We start from the raw sequence: 20276 nt of genomic DNA on the forward strand, positions 1-20276 counted from the left end.
TAACTATACTTACTTTATATATTTTAATTCAATATTTTAAAAACCCTACCATATATTTGCTAATTACAATTTATGATACTGACAAAATAGCCATGTTCTTTCAGGAAAAGTAAACAGTAGCGAAAGAAAATATTAGAGTGTTTAAGTTGTCTTATAATCAAACATAAGAATCCCCAACAGAAATTAATTTCCTAATTATGTGTATACATATATTTTAAGATAAAGGCCTAAGGACAAATAATGTCATATTTTTCTCTGAGGATAAAGTAAATGACAAATACAGGATCAATGAAATCACTCCATTATATATTATACATGTGATATATAATATAAATTTCCTTTTTTAATTATTATTACATCTTCAGCACTGAGAATAGTGCCTGAACTATTAGTTACTCAACAAATGTTTGTTGAATTACTTAAAAAAAGCACCTATCTATAAAACCTGGCACAAGAGATACTATAGGGAACAAGAGGGAACTGTCTCTGCCCTTACAAAGTTCAAGTTCTAAAGAGGTATAAAGATCAGTAAATGGGCAATTACCATACAGAATCAGAATATGAAAGGTACTAAAAGAAGAGTGAGTTCTGGGTGCTATAGGAGTACATGGGGTAAGTCTCTAACCCAGAATGGATTTAAGGATAGAGAGCAAGTCAGGGAAAGCTAACTGGAGAAAATAATATCTGAACTGAAAAGTGAAAGATGAGTGGGAATTGAATTGCAGAGGGAGGAGGGTGAGGAGCAAGTTGAGAATAGAGAGATAATGAGTTCAAAATTAGACTTACTGAGTTTCAAATTGTATCTACACCCAGCACACCAACCACTGCTTCCCCATCCAATAATCTCTTTCTAGTAACTAAGGAAATGAAAATTAAAACAAGATTCCATTTTTCACCCAAGGCTTGCACAAGCTGATAAGTTTAACAGGGAGCTAGAAGCCAATGAGCTTCATTCTAAGGGTGACAGCAAATAAAAAAGAGAGAAACCCAGAATTACAGCTTAAGTCTAAATAGTCTGGGTCAGTCAGAGAACCACAAGCTTTGAACTTGGTTTAAGGTGCCTGGAAGAAGCAAATGAAAATCCTTACTGGAAGAAGTCACTCATACCTTTAACATCAAAAAATGTTCTACAGATCTTTTAAATGTAACATCCAGCACATAATCTAAAATAAGTAGATACATACTGAAACTCGGTATTATGAGTGAGAATTAGTAGAAACCAGAGACCTGCAAAAACATCAAGATATTAAAATTATCAGATGTAGACCACAAAACAACGATGTTGTTTATGCTTAATGAAATAAAAAGCTGGAATCTGCCAGGAACTATAAACTATACAGTTTACCTAGAAAATAAATTTTAAATTCAAATGGAACTTATATAAATAAGATATGGATATGCAGAAATTTGAATTAAAAGCTCAGTGGATAAATTATGTAGCATATCAGACATAGTTGAAGAGGGTATTAGTGAATTGGAAGATAGACCAGAAGAAAAGTAAAGCATGGAAAGACAAAATAATAGAAAATACAGAAGAGAAGATGAGAGACATAGAAGATACAATGTGAAGGTATAGCATACCTTTAAGAAGATGCCCAGAAAAAAAGGAAAGAGAATATTGTAGAAATAGTATACAATAAGAAGAGCTGGGAACTATGGAGTTAGATTAAACAAAAATCCTTAGAAACATTACAGTTACTCATTAGAAAGTCAAGCAAAGAGAAAATTGTAAAAGAAGGGATTAGAGGAAGAAAAAAAAATCTTCAAAGGAATGACAGTAATACTAAATTGACTTTTCAAGCACTGTTGAGTGGCAACAGTGTAAAAATTGTAAATGAAATGATATCTTTAATGCACTGAAATTTTTAAAATACCAATTTAGCTTTATATAACCAGCAAAAGTATCTTGCAAGAAATACAATAAAGCCCAGGCTCGGTGGCTCAGCCTGTAATCCCGTGCCTTTGGGAGGCTGAGGTGAGTGGATTGCCTGAGTCTGCAGGTTCAAGACCCACCTGGGCAGCGAGACCTCATCTCTACAATAAATCAAAAAATCAGCCAGGCATGGTAGCACACGCCTGTAGTTCCGGCTACTCGGAAGGCTGAGGTGGAAGGATTGCCGGAGCCCAGCAGGTCAAGGCTGCGGTGGCCGGAAGCGGCCACTGCACTCCAGTCTGGGTGACAGAGTGAGACTCCAACTCAAAAAAAAAAAAAAAGAAAAAGAAATACAATAAAGTAAACACATTTTCAGACAAAATCTAAGAGTTCAACATCATGAAGTTCTAAAAGGGAATTATAAAGGATAAATGTATTTCAACCAGAAGTAAAATGATCCCAAATGGAAGGTCTGAGTTTCAAAAACAAGAAAAAATGAAGGACAATGATATAGATAACTCTATATAAACATTGACTGTAAAATGAATATATGGTAGGGTTTTTAAAATATTGAATTAAAATATATAAAGTAAGTATAGTTAGTGTTTTAAAAATCCTTGTATTATCTAAGAGCTAGATAAAGGCATTGGATAACATCTAAATAACACAAGGACCAAAGAAGAAATAATGGCAATTAGAAAATATTTTTAACTAAAATAATGAAAATACTACATAAGAAAACCTTATGGATACAAGTTAAAGCAGTACCTAAGGAGAAAGTGCATATTGAAAAGGCTTAACATTAATGACAAGCATTCATTTTAAGAATGAAATGAGCCGGGCTCGGTGGCTCAGCCTGTAATCCCGCGCTTTGGGAGGCTAAGGTGAGTGGATTTCCTGAGCCCGCAGGTTCAAGACCCGCCTGGGTAACTTGGTGAGACCTCATCTCTACAATAAGTCAAAAAAATTAGCCAGGTGTGGTAGTGCGCACCCGTAGTTCCAGCTACTTGGAAGACTGAGGCGGAGGATCACCGGAGCCCAGCAGGTTGAGGCAGCAGTGGCCAGGAACGTGCCACTTCCCTCCAGCCTGGGCAGCAGAGTGAGATCCAACTCAAAAAAAGAAAAAAGAAAGGATGAAATGAAGTTCTAAAAGGGAATTTTAAAGGATAAATATATTTCAATAATAAAAATTGAAGATTAACAATTAAAAAAAAAACTCTGGGATGACTGGAGTCTCCTTGTGCAGAGTACCAGGGGGTTACACACACTTTTCCTCCTTTGTCCTACTGCCAATGATTGTCTAATGCAGGAGTATAACTTTGAAGTATAATTAATTCCACAGCACCACAGAATCAGGTTGTGATTCAATTTCACACAAATCTATACCCTTGCTTAGTTCTTTCTCTTCCCTATCTGTAATTTTCTCACTTTCTTAAAACTTTTCCCTGACAGTACTCCTTGTACAAATAATTTGTACAAAAATCTACATCTCTAAATAAAACTAAAAATATATGGATAGATTTTTAACTCTTAGAACATAAGGTATAGAAATGAACTTCTGATTCTAATAAAGAAGGGTGATAATGGCTGCTATATAAAAAAAGAAAATATAAGAAAAAGAAGGAAAAAGATAAAACCTGTAGTCATAACTAAAGTTGTAAAACAAAAAAAGAGAGTCAAAAAGTACAAGAACTGAAAAAAAACCCTATATTTTTCAGATGAAATGATTTGGTACATTAAAAAATCCAAAACAAGGCAAGTGCAGTGGCTCACACCTGTAATCCCAGTACTCTGGAAAACTGATGTGGAAGGATTGCTTGAGGCCAGGAGTTTTACACCAACCTGGGTAACATAGTGAGATCCCATTTCTACAAAAAAACAAAAACAAAAAAAAACACCACAAAACAACAGCAACAACAACAAAAACAGCAGGTATGTCTTGGCTTGTCCTGGCTACTTGGGAGGCTGAGACAGGAAGATCACTTTAAGCTCAGATGGTCAAGGTCATACCATATCTCTAAAAAAAAGAAAAAAAGTTCAAAACAGTAAATAATTTTTTGAATTAATGTTAGGATATAGTAGGTAGTAGAGCTTCTGGATACACGGTCAATATACAAAAGTAAATTGTATTTTTGTATATCAGCAAACAGAAAAAAATAATTTTAAATAGCATAAAAAATATCATGTACCATTTGCTTCCTGTATGGTCAAGTAAACTCCAACCATATCTGACCTTCCCATAGATAACAATGAGAAACTCTAAACAAAGTACAAAAACAAACAAAACCAAAACCCACAAAGACCTAAAGATAACAGAGTGAACAAAAGCAGGCTTGATTCTAGAAGGGAGTTAACATTGGGAGATGGAACCAGCACAGGGTGAGTTTCCCATTTTTATGGCTTTTACTTTGAGGGCAGGTAGCAGTCAGAGGCATGAGCAGTGGCTAAAACACCAATGAAAATCCCACAGTTCTTATGGCCTGAAGAACCAGAGCACAGAGTTCAGGGCAAACACAGCCACTGGAGAATATGTTCAGAAAGGAAAGAGTTGGGAGGGAGAACCCCACATTCTGTGTGTAAACTCTGCCCAAATCTCTGGCTGATCTCTCTACTACAAATGTGTGGGACAGACTTCAGCTACGAATAATAGAAAAAAACTGACACTTGAACAGCATCCTAACAGAATTTGCAGTTTGAATACAAGTTAATTTCCTGCTAAAACAAACAAACAAACAAACAAAATCACTCTCCTAAGGAAAAACAGAATCAATCCAGGGTCTCCACAATATAATATTTACACTGTCCATGATACAACTCATAATTACCAGACAAATGAAGAATCAGAAAAATGTGGACCATTCTCAAAAGTAAAGATAATCAATGGTGACCAACTCCAAGACAGCCAAACAACAGCGATTAGCAGACAAGGATTTTAATGTGGCTATTACCTACGCTCAGTGACTTTAAGGAAAATATACTCGCAATGAAGGAAATGATGAGACATTTCAGAAGACAAATAGAAACTATAAAAAAGAACTAAGTGAAAATTTTAGAACAGAAAAACACAACGTCTGAAATTAAAAATTCACTGATGGTCTGAATAGCAGAATGAGGATAAAAGAGGAAAGGGTTATTTAACTGGAAGACAGTTCAATAGGAATTATCCAATATAAAGCACAGAGAGAAAAAGATTAAAAATACATTTAAAAGAGCTTTACAGACTTATAAAACAATACCAATAAAGCTAATATATGTATTTTTAAAAACTAAGAGACTTCATTGCCAGAAGACTTGTATTATAATAAATTCTAAAGGAAATTTTTCAGATTGAAGGAAAATAATACTATTTAAAAACTTTAGCCAGGAGTGGTAATGCACGCCTATAGTTCCAGTTACTTGGAAGGATCACTGGAGCCCAGCAGGTCAATGCTGGGGTGGCCGTGAGTGTGCCACTGCACTCCAGCCTGGGCGACTGAGTGAGACTCCAACTCAAAAACAAACAAACAAAACTTGAATTTTGGGGGAGGAAAGAAGAACACCGGAAAAGAGTAGATACCTGGATAAATATTTTTAAAATTATTTTTTCAGCTGGACTCGGTGGCTCAGCCTGTAATCCCACACTTTGGAAGGCTGAGGTGAGTGGATTGCCTGAGCCCGCGGGTTCGAGACCTGCCTGGGCAACGTGGTGAGACCTCATCTCTACAATAAATCAAAAATCAGTCGGGCATGGTAGCGCGCGCCTGTAGTTCCAGCTACTTGGAAGGCTGAGGCGGAAGGATCGCCGGAGCCCAGGAGGTCGGGGTTGCGGTGGCCAGGAGCGGCCATTGCACTCCAGTCTGGGCGAGAGAGTGAGACTTCGACTCAAAAAAAAAAAAAAATTTTTTTTTCTTAATTTCTTTAAAAAATATAGGCTCGATTAAAGCAAAAATTGTAATATCATCTTACAGATGTGATACAAATGATAAAGAATGGAGGTAGTACTGGTGGTAAAATAAACCCACACTGTTGCTAGAATTTATAAGTGGTACTATAATTTATAAGAAGTGTTATAATATTAACTCAAAATAGACTATGAAAGTTAATGAAATTCAGTCTGAATAGACCTATATCTATTAAAGATATTGAGTTTGTCCTCAAAAAGCTTTTCATAAAGAAAATTTCAGGTCCAGATAGTTTTGATGGCAAATCCTATGAAACATTTAAAGAAGAAATAATGCTAATCATACAAAAACTCTTTCAGAAAATAGAGCAGGGAACAGTTCGACTCATTTTATAAGACCAGCATAATTCTAATTCAAAAATCCAACAGATATTTACAAAAAAATCCCTAACAAAATATATAAAAATACATCATGGCCAAGAGGTATTAATCTGAGGAATATAAATTGGATCAACATTCAAAATTTATTATATCACAAACTAAAAGTAAAACAACAACATTGAATATCTCAGTGAATACAGATAAAGCATTTGACAACATTTAACAACCAATAATCACAAAAAATTACCAGCAAATTATGAATAGTAATTCCACTCTAGGCATTTACCCAAGAGGAATATAACATGTTCACACAAAGAACTATACATGAATTTTAATAGCATATTTATTAATAATACTCAAAACCTAGTGTCCATCAACTGGTGAATGAATAAAAAATTGCTGTACATCTACATGATAGAATACTACTCAGCAATAAAAAAAAGAACAAACTACCAATACAGGCAACAAAATGGACAGATCTCACAAGAGCACTATTAAGTGAAGGAAGCTAGACACAACAAAGTCTATGTACTGTATACTTTCTGTAAAATCAAACAGCAGTAACAATAAAGAACTATTATAACTCAACAGTAAAAAGACAATTCAGTTAAAAAAATGGGAAAAGGGGCAAAGCGTGGTGGCTCATGCCTATAATCCCAGCACTTTGGGAGGCCGAGGTGAGAGGAGTGCCTGTGCCCGTGAGTTCGAGACCAGCCTGGGCAATGTGGTGAGACTTCATTTCTACAATATATTAAAAATTAGCTGAGCATGTGGTGCATGCCTGTAGTTCCAGCTACTTGGAAGGCTGAGGCAGAAGGATCACCTGAGCTCAGCAGGTCGAGGCTGTGGTGGCCGTGAGCGTGCCACTGCCCCCCAGCCTGGATGACAGAGTGAGACTCCAACTCAAAAAAAAAAAAGGGAAAAGGAGACTTTTCTCTGAAGAAGTTAGTTATACAAATAACCAACAGTCACATACCTAATGTCATTAGGAAAATGCAAATCAAAACTACAATGATATACCATTTTACACCTACTAGGATGGCTATAATAAAAAAGATGGGCAAGAACAAATGTTGGCAAAGATGTAGAGAAACCGAAGCTCTCATATACTGGTAATGGGAATGCAAAATGGTGTAGCTGATTTGGAAAACAGTTTGACATTTCCTCAACAAGTTAAACATTTTCTCGAAAAGTTTAACTTTTGATCCAAAAGTTAAACATCCAACAACTTAACATCTAGGCATATCCCCAAGGGAACTGAAAACATATGTTTATATAACAAATACATGAATTTTGAAGCAGCATTACTCATAATAGCCAAAAAATGAAAACAATCCAAATACTTATCAACTAATGACTAGATAAACAAGATGGGGTATATCCATATAATGGAATATGTTGGGCAATAAAAAGGAATTAAGGAATACTGATTTATGCTACAACATGAGTGAACCTTGAAAACATGCTAAGTCAAAGCACCCAAACTCAAAAAGTCACAAGTTACATCTTTCCATTTTTATGAAATGTCCAGAGTAAACAAATCCATAGAGACATAAAATAGATTCATGGCTGCCAAGAGCTGAGGGGAGGAAGGAATGAGGAGTGACTACTGATGGGGATGGGGTTTCACATTGGGGTAATTAAAATATTTGGTACCAAAGTTGTAAAAATGTCCTGGGGTAGATCACAGCAATGATTGGACAAATTTTTGAATATACTGAAACCCAGTGATGCTTTAAAATGGTGAGTTTTATAATTTTATGTTGTGTGAATCATATCTCAATTTAAAACAATTACTATGACAGGGCATAAATTAGATCAGTGGTTGTCAGAAGCTGAAAGGAGGAGATTCACTATAAAAGGGCAGTAGGGAGTTTTTTGCAGTGACAGAAATATTCTACATCTTGATTGTGGTGTTGGTTATACAACTGTATATTTATCAAAATTCTTTAAGTTGAACACCTAAAAGGTTGAAACTTACTGTCAATTATGTAAATGTAAATTATACCTCATTAAACCTGACTTACGAAAAGAGTATATAGAAAAGTTCTATTTGAAACTGATGTTGGAGTAGAGGAAACATAACTAAATCCAGATGAACAGTGTTTTGTCTTATAATGTATAAATTAGTGGCAAACAATATTTGATGGTGTTTTCATTTCCTCTCTGTAAAACATTTGGAATTCAATGTTAAAAGTCCAACACTTGAAAGATGTGCATCCTCAGAGGCTTTATGAAGCAGTAATTTTTTTAAAGACATGCAAATTACAAAAATAGATTCATGTTTGTTTGAATTGTAATATAATATCAACTCTCTCTCACTTTTAAGTTTTTCCTTATAATTATGTAAAAGTCATTTGATATTTGAGGGAGAGGAAGTTAAATCATTTATATTGTATAAGTGTAAACTTTTATAGAAGCCACAAATGGAACTTGTTATCTTTGTGAAGTATGAAACTGCTAATTAGAGAATTTCTTAAGCTGTATTTGCTATGTCATTCTATTGTTGACTTGCATTTTGTTAAGGAACTACAGCTTCTGAAAATCGTATAATGTGCTATCTAGGGATAAGTTATTAGCACTCACATTTTCAAAAGTTATATACTAATGAATATTTCATATTTGATTTACTTGAGTTATTTTCTGGCATTGAAATAGTTTTCAGTGATTTTTTTTTAAAGGAGCTGTTTAACTTCCTGGTTTATCTTTATTTAAATGAAAAACAAAATGATTTTTTTAACTGAATAATTCTAATATTCCTAGATATGTCTTGGTTACTTTGAGGAAAGAAAGAAGGAAGAAGAATGGGATTGGAGAAATGGACATGGAAATTTAAACTCTACCTGTAATTTGTTTATTTCCTTAGAAAGATCTGATTCAAATTTAGCAAGATATATTATTCAACAAAATGGAATCTGTTTACCATTCTCTGTTTTTTTAAAAAGAAGAGAAAAATCAATTTGTTAGTAGGTCTCACTACTTCTTTCTTAGTTTCCTTAAAAGGTTCTATAAACACATCTTTATGTGACACTTTTATATTAACATTTTTTTTTGAGTTGGAGTCTCAGTCTATCGCCCAGACTGGAGTGCAGTGGCATGCTCACGGCCACCGCATCCTCGACCTGCTGGGCTCAGGCGATCCTACCACGCCTGGCTAATTTTTTTGATTTATTCTAGAGACAAGGTCTTGCCAAGTTGCCCAGGCTGGTCTCAAATCCACAGGCTCAGGCAATCCACTCAGCTCAGCCTCCCCAAGTGCTGGGATTACAGGCTGAGCCACCAAGCCCGGCCCATCTCATCTTAATTACATACTTCAGCCAGATTAATCAGTCAAGAATCAGCAATAGAGTCCAATTCTTTTTTTTTTTTTTGAGTAGGAGTCTCACTCTGTCACTCAGGCTGGAGTGCAGTGGCATGTTCATGGCCACCACAGCCTCGACCTGCAGGGCTCAGGTAATCCTTCTGTCTCAGTCTTTCAAGTAGCTGGAAGCACAGACATGCACCATCATGCCTGGATAATTATTTTGATTTATTGTAAAGACAAGGTCTCACCAAGTTGTCCAGGCTGGTCTCGAACCCCAGGACTCCCGGTCTCCCAAAGTGCTGGGATTATAGGCATGAGCCACCACACCTGGCAATAGAGTTCAATTCTAATTACAACAAATGTAAAAGTCAGAAAGAGTGGGATCAGATCCCTTTTTGAATTCAAATTCACTTCTCTGAGCCTGGGTTTGTGTATAGGTTTTAAAAACAAGAGTAACTATCTCAAACAGCCCTGGAGGATTAAGAGACTCTCTACATGAAAGCATCTAATATCATGTCCCCCCTCAATAAACATATTTCCTCAATAAACACTAGTTTTCCTCCACCTATTCTTACCTGCCATAGTAGTACATATGCTATACCTGAGTTAAAAAAGAAATCTCTTCATTGTTCCTGCATGTCTCCTGCTCAGTTTCACTTTCCTGATCAGTGTCATCTTCCATTGTATTATTTTATTTTCCCTCCCGCTTTAAATTTTCTGCCCCATATTCATTATCTATTCCTATCCTACTTATCCTTTAAGGCCCAGCTCAAATTCTACTTCTTACTAAAAGTCTTTTTGACTTTGAACTCTTGTTTCTCTTAAAAGCCAATATCAGACAGTTGACCACTTAATGTTTATGTTTTAAATTATATTTTTAATTATTAATTATGAACCATATTATTACATTTCTCTTATTTAAAATTTACTAATAATACATATAAAGCTACAAACATCTTTGACGATTACCCTCATTCTCAGACTCCTCCCTTAAGGGCATTACTTACTGTTTATAATCTTCTCTTCCAGACCTTTACCTACATATCTATATATTTATAAAAGGCAGTTTTGTTTTAACTATTTTTCAGACGGTACATGATGTTCTATAACTTGTTTATTTCACTTATACCTTGAGCAGAGAGACAAATACTGCTTGGTTTCACTTACATGAGGCATCTAAAATTAAGTTTATAGAATCTAAGAGTGGAATGGTGGTTACCAGAGTTTGGGGGGAAGGGAGAAAAGGCAAGAAGCTAATCAGTGGGCAAAAAGGTGCAGTGCAACAAGATGAATAAACTTTAGAGATCTGCTGTATAACATTGTACCTATAGTTAACAGTACTGTAGTAGTACACCTGTAAATATGTTAAGTGTTCTTACTACAATAAAATAAAAAGGTAAAAGTATAGACCTAGATACCTAAGTATTTATATATCTATCTTGAAGGTCCTTTTAATACCTATAGATCTATGTTATTTTTTTTTTTTTCATTGCAGGGTGTTCCAGTTTATTCGACCATTCCTCTATTGGTGGGCATTTCAGTTTTTTGTAATTCTCACTTACATACATTATGAAATGCTTCAGAGAATATGACATGAAAAAAATGCTAAAGCAGAAACGACAAAACCCTATTTACATGAAAGAGATTGTCTAACAAGGTAGGTTCCAATGAGTTGAAAACTAATTTGTATCTGCAAGATATTTTATTTTTAATTTAGAATATTATAATCTTTGTATTCTTTCAGACATTAAATATGATATTTTCCATAGTTTTGCTTGGTAAGATACAATGCTGATCAAATTACTTAATGTAAAACTTACTATGCAGGATTGGTGACACTGTCCCACTCAGTGTCTCATCTACTCTACACCAGCATAGATTATTTTCTCCATTAACTTCCAACACCAGAGGGCAGCAGCCTCAGTACTAATTAGCAGTAATGCACAGAGCAATTGACTAATGAAAACAAATACTGTTAGTAAAATCTTCACTAAATTACTAATCAACATTTTGAGTGAAAAGTATTTCTGAAAAACAGAACAGATATATGAGTCAGATAAAAACAATACAACAAGCAAATCATGCTGTCTCTCCAAAAGGATAAATGAAATAAATCTAATTTAAATTATCCAGGGAAGGACCATGAAAATCCAAGCTAATGAAATATAATAATATTTACATTGCTGGGCGCAGTGGCTCAAGCCTGTAATCTCAGCACTTTGGGAGGCCGAGGTGAGAGGACTGCCTGGGTTCAGGGGTTTGAGACCAGCCTGGGCAACTTGGTGAGACCTTGTTTCTACAATAAATCAAAAAATTAGCTGGGCATGGTGGCACACATCTGTAGTTCCAGCTACTTGGAAGGTTGAGGCTGCAGTGCCCATGGGCATGCCACTGTACTCCAGCATGGGTGAGAGAGCAAGACTCTGACTCATAATAATAATAATAATAATTATTATTATTATATTCTTTTGTTGATTCAATTATCTTTTAAGTAAAATCTATAATAACCAAATGATGATAAATTCCTTTTTATTAGATTCTACATGTTCCCTGATTTTTTTAATAAGAGAGGAAAACATAGGGAAAATAATTCTAGATCAAAGATATATCCAAATAGGCTTTCTAATGGTCTTTTAGAAAACTTGAAAGAACTAAACAAAAAAATATTTTGTGAAAGAAAAAATAGGGCAATGAAGTTTCCCAAATAACAAGTAGAAGTAGCCAATATACCTCTTGTGAAAATTGTCAAGTGGAAAAGGAAGGGCTTTCTAATAATGAATCCTTTCCCTTCTATTATATATATATAGAGAGAGAGATATAGATATCTCTCTCTATATATACACACATATGTATATATAGATACATATATATCTATCTATATATTAAAGTAACAGACAACTTATAGAGTGGTTGTACATTTATAGAAAATTGAGTAGATAGTATAGGAAGTTCTCATGTAGCCCTCTTTCAGTTTCCCTATTATTAACATCTTGTATTAGGGTGGTATGTTTGTTGCAAGTGATCCAATATATTATTATTAACAAGAGCCCATAGTTTACATTAGGGTTTACTCTTGGTGTTGTGAAGCTCTAGGGGTTTTGATGATTGTATAATTGACATGTATCCACTCATACAGAATAGCTTCACTGCCCCCAAAATTCTTTGTGCTCTACCTATTCTTCCCTATTCCCCTACTCCTTGATAGCCACTGATATTTTTACTTTTTAAAAAAGGTTTTACCTTTTTCAGGATTTCACACGGTTGGAATAATACATTATATAGCCTTTTCACATCGTCTTCTTTCAGTAGAAAAATCTACATTTAAGGTTTCTCCATGTTTTTTCATGGCTTAATAGCTCATTTCTTTTTGTAGCTTGATGGCTTATTTCTTTTAATCACTGAATAATAATCCATTGTGTAAATATACCAGTTTGTTTATTCACTAATCTACTGTAGGACATCTTGTTTCCAGTTTCAAGTAAATTTTTAATTTGAAAAAAATGAAAGAATAGAGAGTTTATGTTCATGAGGAAAGACAAACATGTCTCCTCTTCCTCCTAAGAACTTATTACAGTGATAATAAAGGAATAAAAGGACTAAGCCCACAATGCAAAAGGAACTGGAGGAAGTAGTTAGTGGGTACTGAGGAGTGGATACAATTTCAACAAATTTCTGAAAGTCAAAAAGTAGCATGAAACAAAGCTCAATAAGCTAAAACTTGAAATAAGTTAGTATCTACATTTTGTTCTGTAATAGAAATTAAATCTTGTCTTCAACATGGATGAACTCTGAGGATACTGTGCTAATCAAATAACCAGGTCAAAAGGCAAATACTATATGACTCCATTTATATGAGGTACATAGAGTAGACAAATTACATAGAAACAGAAAGTAGAATGGTGGGTGCCAGGTACTGAGGGAAGGAGGAAATGGGGGGTTTGTTTAATGGATAAAGAGTTTTAGTCTAGCAAGATGAAAAATTTCTAGAGATCTGTTGCACAACAATGTGAATGTACTTAAAAACACTAATTAATTATACACTCAAAAATGGCCAAGATGGTAACTTTAATCTTATGTGCTTTTTACCCCAATAAAAAAATCCAGTCTTGTGTTTTATCTTCTAGTGGATTGTCAAAGTTGAAAATAATATAAGCTCTAGGCCAAGACCATCTAAATACTGTTCGGCATAGATCCCAGTAGTAGACTCAGATTAAATATCCTTCTCTTCAGGTATACCTTGGGTCACCTAAAGGTGGTGAGAGCAAATGGAAGTTTTTTCCTTAAGCTCCATCAAGTAATCGTTCAAAATCATGTCCTACTTTAGTTTGCTTCATTTTTGGACCATAATTTATTCAGGTGTGTCTGTCCTTCCTTGCTCATTCCTTCCTTCCCCTTCTTTGCTCCCTCCTTTCTTCCTGCCTCCTTCCCTCATCCCTCCCTCCCTCCCTTCCTTTCTTTTGATGTTGTTGACAGAAAGAACACGCCATCTTCACCATATTACTAACATTTTCCAGCTTTTTATTATTTATGGCACAGATTATTTTTTTCTTTTTTTGGCTGGATAAGCTTTAGATATCCGCACACAAATATTCACCTGGCACTCCAAGTGTTGACTGCCATCAACATAGCCACATTTGTCTAGTTTAGAATATATCTTGCTGATATTTGTTGGCTGATCATTAGTGTAAAACATGTGCGTGTACATCAAATCAGAGTCAAATGTCTGTACACTGTGTTATCCCCGTGTAACCTTTGGCTCTGGGAAGGCCTGGAGAGCACAGCTCCAATCTGGATACTGCTTTGGGCCATGCACTGTAGCCTACTCTTCATCAAGGCCCCTCAGTGTTGTGTGATGGATGCCATGTCACAACATGGTGCTATCTGCTGCATCCTATAGGGCCTCAGTGTCCTGTCACCTGCACCCCACACAAGACTAGTGATACTTCTGGCAGTAAAGAGCTCAAGAAGTCAGCAACAAATGTGTATGCAAAGCCTCCTTGCCTTTACACCCGTGTCTGAGTGTGTCTGTGCCACGGTCTCACACAGTTGGTGCTAAGAAATTCCTTCACTTGCTGACTCGTGCCATAGGTAAAATACTTAGTCCTCAACACAAGGCTGGAAAATTCTCACTCAGTGAGAGGGTTTTCCTCTGGAGTTCTTTTTTAAGACATATTTCTGGAAGCCCAGTGTGGGACTAGTACACTGCTGTCATCAAGGATTTCTTTATATTGGACTCCTAGGGTAGTGGCTCTATGTCAACGTTCCTCATATTTCCTACTTCCTTTTGCTATATGATTCCTCAACATTAACTTTTACATTTTCTTTGAGTTGGAGTCTCACTCTGTCGCCCAGACTGGAGTGCAGTGGCCGCTCCTGGCCACCGCAGCCTCGACCTGCTGGGCTCCGGCCATCCTTCCACCTCAGCCTTCCGAGTAGCTGGAATTACAGGTGCGCGCTACCACGCCTGGCTTTTTTTTTTTTTTTTTTTTTAATTGTAGAGATGAGGTCTCGCCAAGTTTCCCAGGTGGGTCTGGAATCCGTGGGTTCAGGCAGTCCACTCACCTCAGCCTCCCAAACGCGTGGGATTACAGGCTGAGCCACCGAGCCCGGCTAACTTTTACATTTTCTATTGCATTTAGCAGGGGTGGGATATAATCAAGTGTTTTTTCTTAATTTCCAAGAGCTCATTCTTTTTTCCTGTTTGTCTTATTTAATTAGAAATTTTTAAGTTTCTTGTGTTTCCTGATTTATCTCAGTTTTTTTTCTGAGTCCATTGTTTTAACTTATTTTTAATGCAGTCATTTCCTTCATATAGCTTGATCCTTAGTTAGTTATTAATATTTGTAGATTTTTCTGGGAAGTTGACATGGGTTTTCTCTGCTTTTGTGTATCTCTGTTTCTCTGTTTTGTGTTTTTTGTCAGTCTCCCCTTAAACAGAATGGCCAGTTGGGAACTCTGAGTTTGTGAGTTGGACTTACTGTCCTGTAAACTTTGCTGGCACCAATTATATTATTTAAACTTTCAAAAGAAACACCAAGACTAATAGCATAACAATCAAAATCTAGAAGGTATAGAGAATAGTGTGAGTGAGTCCATTTTTCATAGCACAGGCATATATTTCACAAATAATATCTAAAGTCTTAAAATAAATCAAGAAATAGTGGTACTAGCATATTTTTTAGTCTTTTCATGGTAACCATGAAAATAACTAAAAATAAAAGTGTTAAAAATTGTTTTTTTGGAGCAAACTGAGAAAGAGAAGAAGCAATGAGGTGCACTGGCTTCCATTATAATCTTTTACCCTTATGATCTTTTAAAAATCATAAGCATTTATTTCTTCAAGATAAATTGAAAATAAAATGATAGAAACTGAGGAGAAAATGTAGGAAATTTGGAAATAAAAAGGGAAATGGTTTTTAATTCTAAAAGGAAAGAAAAGTTCAAACACTCATTTATAGGTACTGAATTTCTTGGACAGAAGGAGAATATTGTTGCCAAGGAGATCAAAGCAACTGTTGAGCAGCAAATTCAGCTCTTTAAAAAAAAAAATTCATGGCAATTTATTCTACAGTATATTACATCCTATTCCAGTTTTATAAAAGCCAATAAAATGGTTTTAATGAGGTCCTTGAAACTTGGTTTGTGATGTCAGTAGTATGTATTAAATATTTGGTTTATGGTATCTACTACAGTGAAAAATCTAGAGTAAAAGTCAGACAATCTAGGTGTGAATCCCAATTTTATCACTTAAAAGTCACTTTCCTTTTCTGGGCCTAAGTTTCTTTACTTGTAAAATGGAGATAACTACTAACTGCCTAACACACTGTTGCTGTGACTATCAAATAATACTTTGAATATTTTATAAAGATTGAAACAGTACACAAATAAATTCAAGGAATAAGTACTAGCATTTCCCAAAATTAATAAAGTCATATGTACTCTGTACTCTTCACTGATTAAGCGCCAAATTAATTAATTATTAGAAAAATGTGAACAAGAAATGTTATATAAACTTGTATAAAAATTTGACTGAACTAGCTGGCAGACCAAGTTCTAGTCCAGATTTTACAACTGGATATGTTAACTTCTCTGAGTCCCTACACAATGAAACTAGACAACCTTTGTAGAGGTGCTTCATCAGTGTATTTTCCATCATACAATGATTTATTTTTATTTTATTCTAATTATTTTAGAGATGGGGGTGTCTTGCTATGTTGTTCAGGCTAGTCTCTAACTCCTGGTCTCAAGCAATCTCACTGCTTTACCAATCCAAGTGGCTGAGATTACAGCATGAGACATTGTGCCTGGTTTAAATCACAATAAAGATTTAAATCATAAGGGAAATTTGTGCCATCAACATGTAATGTAATAAATGCTACAAGTCTGATCTATTTTACATTTCTGCACTCTAAATTCCAGTGCCCTAGTACAGGCATCCCCAACCTCCGGGCCACGTGGCCTGTTAGGAATGGGCCACACAGCAGTAGGTGAGTGGTAGGCAAGGGAAGCTTCTTCATCTGTATTTACAGCCACTCCCCATCACTCCCATAACCGCCTGAACTCCACCTTCTGTCAGATCAGTGGTGCGCAAACGCTATTGTGAGCTGTGCACACAAGGAATCTAGGTTGTGAACTCCTTATGAGATGTCTGGGAAGTGGCTACAAATACAGATTAACATTAGCAGTGAGGTTGACTGCACATATACCCTCCCCTCTCCACCATCCCTGGAAAAACTGTCTTCCACAAAAAAAAGATTGGGGATGGCTGCCCTAGTACACACCTCAGCTTTTGTTTTCCAGTTAGAAGTATTTTCTCCCATTAAGGGATCAATGAATAAATTATCATTTCTATTAAGTAATTAATAACATTACTTAAATCTATTCTTCTATTAAGGGTACTCATTACTTGTTCCCTATATTTGTGTTTTATCTTCCCTTCTAAGTTCTTTGAAGATATGATCCATATCTAGCTCATCTTTCTATCTCCCACAGGTTTTCAGCCAGTGCCTTATATGTAGAGGGCACTTTAAATATAAATTAAGAATTTATCGCCAGGCTCGGTGGCTCAGCCTGTAATCCCGTGCCTTTGGGAGGCTGAGGTGAGTGAATTGCCTGAGCCCGCGGGTTCGAGACCTGCCTGGGCAGCGAGACCTCATCTCTACAATAAATAAAAAAATTAGCCAGGTGTGGTGCCGCATGCCTGTAATTCCGGCTACTTGGAAGGCGGAGGTGGAAGGATCACCGGAGCCCAGCAGGTCGAGGCTGCGGTGGCCAGGAGCGGCCACTGCACTCAAGTCTGGGCGACAGAGTGAGACTCCAACTCAAAAAAAAAAAAAAAAAAAGAATTTATCTTCCACTTTCAATGAAGTGTCTCCTCATTCTTTTTATATGTATACCATCTTCTCATGAAGTCTTCCTTGGCCATCCCAGTCTACAGTTTACTCATACTTTTGCACTAAAAGAACCGACTGCCTAAAAAACCATTTGCTTGCTATCTAAACTACTCTAGCATTAGCTTCTAATGTTCATTTTATTGTTTTTAAAAATATCTCAGTATATCCTAACAATGTACAGGCATAGCATGGACAATTAATAAGTGTTCCACCAATCTTTTAAAAATCAATCAGGAGCCTCTAATTAGGAAAAGTATAGATAAGACTGGTACCTTAAGAGAACAAAAAGAGTCTTGCTACTCCAAGTGTGGTCCACAGACCAAGCACTAGTATCATCTGGAAATTCATACTGAGGCAGAATCTCAGGCCCCACCTCAGTCCTTCAGAATCAGAATCTGCATTTTAAGATTTCCAGGAGATCTCTGTAAGCACTTTAAGGTTCCGGGACCATTGATTTAGATTCCACTGGAAGAATTAGAATGTCCAAGATGCATATGACCAATGAACACCATGCACCTCATTGGAATTGCTTATTTGTGGTCAGTGTTATTTGCTAACTGAAGGCAACCCTTTCTATTTTCTCACCCCTAGTATTTCTTGGGTCTCACAGGGCCCAGAACATTAGCCCAGTGCTCAGTATTTTTTTTTTCCTGAATGAATGACTGAACAAAGTAAAAATAAAACTTTTTCAGAAGCTAATCCTTTAGTAAATTCAATTGTACAACATGATTTCACATACTACCAACAAATTCCTTAATTCAGTCTCATTAATTCCATTTTTTATGTGCTGCCCTCTCTACTTCAACAAATGTGTTTTATGCATGTGACAAAACAAAAGCTTGGATTATCTTCCTCTGTTGGAGCCACCAGAGGCCTCTTTTACAAAGTAGATAGCATTTTGATTCTGGTTATCACAAATCCATCCTATATGCCTGCAAAAGATTTAATCACAATAGTATAAAAAGATATAATCACAGTATTGCCACACAATAACTTCGGGAGAAGTGTGGGGAGCAGAGGAGAAATGGTTAAAGCAAAACCCATTCCCTAACAGGAGTATCACATGAAACCTGGAAAACATGATTCTTCGAACAAGATACTTCCAGAAAAGAAGCAAGAGAAAGAATTAAGAGGTAAGAGGAACCCTTGCTTTTCTCAAGAGCAAAAGGTGATACCAGAGAAATGACAAAAGACTACCTAGCAACAAAAGGTGGAAACACACCAGACAAGAACTAAAGCGGATAGCGGTTAGAAACGCCCAGGAAGGGAGCCAGAAACCACTTTCAGGTTTGCAGAGAAGGAAGTCAAGGGGAAATAAGGGGGAAAGGAAATAGTTCTGTGAAGGGTATAACTTGATGATGATGGTTAATTTCTTCTTTTTTAGAAAGAGAGATGACACTCACTTGAAGGGAAAGGAGTGAGGGGGGGCAGGCAGGAAGGGAGGCGGCAATTCAGCACACTGAAAAAGGAAGCGATGCGATGTCGCTGCCCAGCTCAGATGGTCCGAAGGAGGGAGCCCCAGCAGAGGTGGGTGGCAAAGCCCAGCTCCGGAGCCCCCACCCAGTGGCCCGAGTCATCTCCTCCGAAGCCTGCGGGGCTCGGGGTGGGGCAGACCGTGTAAGGGAGGTGTGCGAGAGGCGGCGACGGATGCCCGGCTCGCCAGGTACCCACCTTATCCCAGAGGAGCCACTGCCCGATGGCCGTGTCCAGCTGAGGGTCCCCGGTGTGATAGGGGGCGTGGAGCAGGTTGGAGTTCAGGTCTCCTTCTGTGTTTTCAGCCATGGTAGCCAGATTGGGGTGTGCAGGCCGGGGGGCTGGCGGAGACACCAAGCTGGGGGGGCCTGGGGTGCGCTCACCGGGGTCCGGTCGTCCCCTCCTCACTGAAGGGCATCGGAGACCAACCGCAGGGTGTTTGCGCCAGCTCCTGATGCTGGTTTGGGGACCAGTAGGGGGGGGGGATATGGCTACCTACTTCCCAGCAGACTAGGTCCGGGTCTCTGGGCGAACTGACTGAAGCGGTCGCGCCACAAGAGAACAACAGTCCCCAGATGTCTGGGTCTTGCCCCCGCCGCAGCCGCCACCGCCCTAGGCCCCGCCCTTGCGCCGTCGGCCCCGCCCCTTCCCGCCTCCGGAGATTTAAGCCCCTGAGGCGCGAGGCGCGAGCCCGGGAACGCCTTCCCCGCGTCTCCGGAGCAGTGCGAGTTTGCGGTCCGCCGGGTAGCGAAGCAATGATGCACGGCTCTTTTTATTTTTTAAGCTGCCTTGTTACCAAACCCACACACTTCCTTGCGTCTCCTTTCCTCGAGCTACCCTCACGGCTACCGCGAGCAAACCGCCACCATGCTAGCTCTGCCGAGCCCCAGTGCGCGCGCAGGCCCCCAACTCCTTCTAAGGGCACGCGCCTGTTCGGGCGGGCGGGGGAGGATGCGCGGGCTGTCCGCGCAC

The 20276-nt window shown here is 37.5% G+C and overlaps 1 protein-coding gene across 1 annotated transcript in view; it reads right to left on the reverse strand.

Moving 5' to 3' along the window:
- Positions 1 to 19957, reverse strand: part of PGM2L1 (phosphoglucomutase 2 like 1) — a 55725-nt gene extending 35768 nt beyond the window's left edge. Inside the window, exon 1 of the mRNA XM_008063995.1 lies at positions 19503 to 19957. Coding sequence (XP_008062186.1) covers positions 19503 to 19613 — 111 coding nt within the window. The 5' untranslated portion in view covers positions 19614 to 19957. The remainder of the gene's footprint in view (positions 1 to 19502) is intronic.
- Positions 19958 to 20276: the final 319 nt, after the last annotated feature.

Source organism: Carlito syrichta, unplaced genomic scaffold, assembly GCF_000164805.1.
Source record: "Carlito syrichta isolate Samal-C Ts95f unplaced genomic scaffold, Tarsius_syrichta-2.0.1 Scaffold307176, whole genome shotgun sequence".
Classification (NCBI taxonomy): Eukaryota; Metazoa; Chordata; class Mammalia; order Primates; family Tarsiidae; genus Carlito; species Carlito syrichta.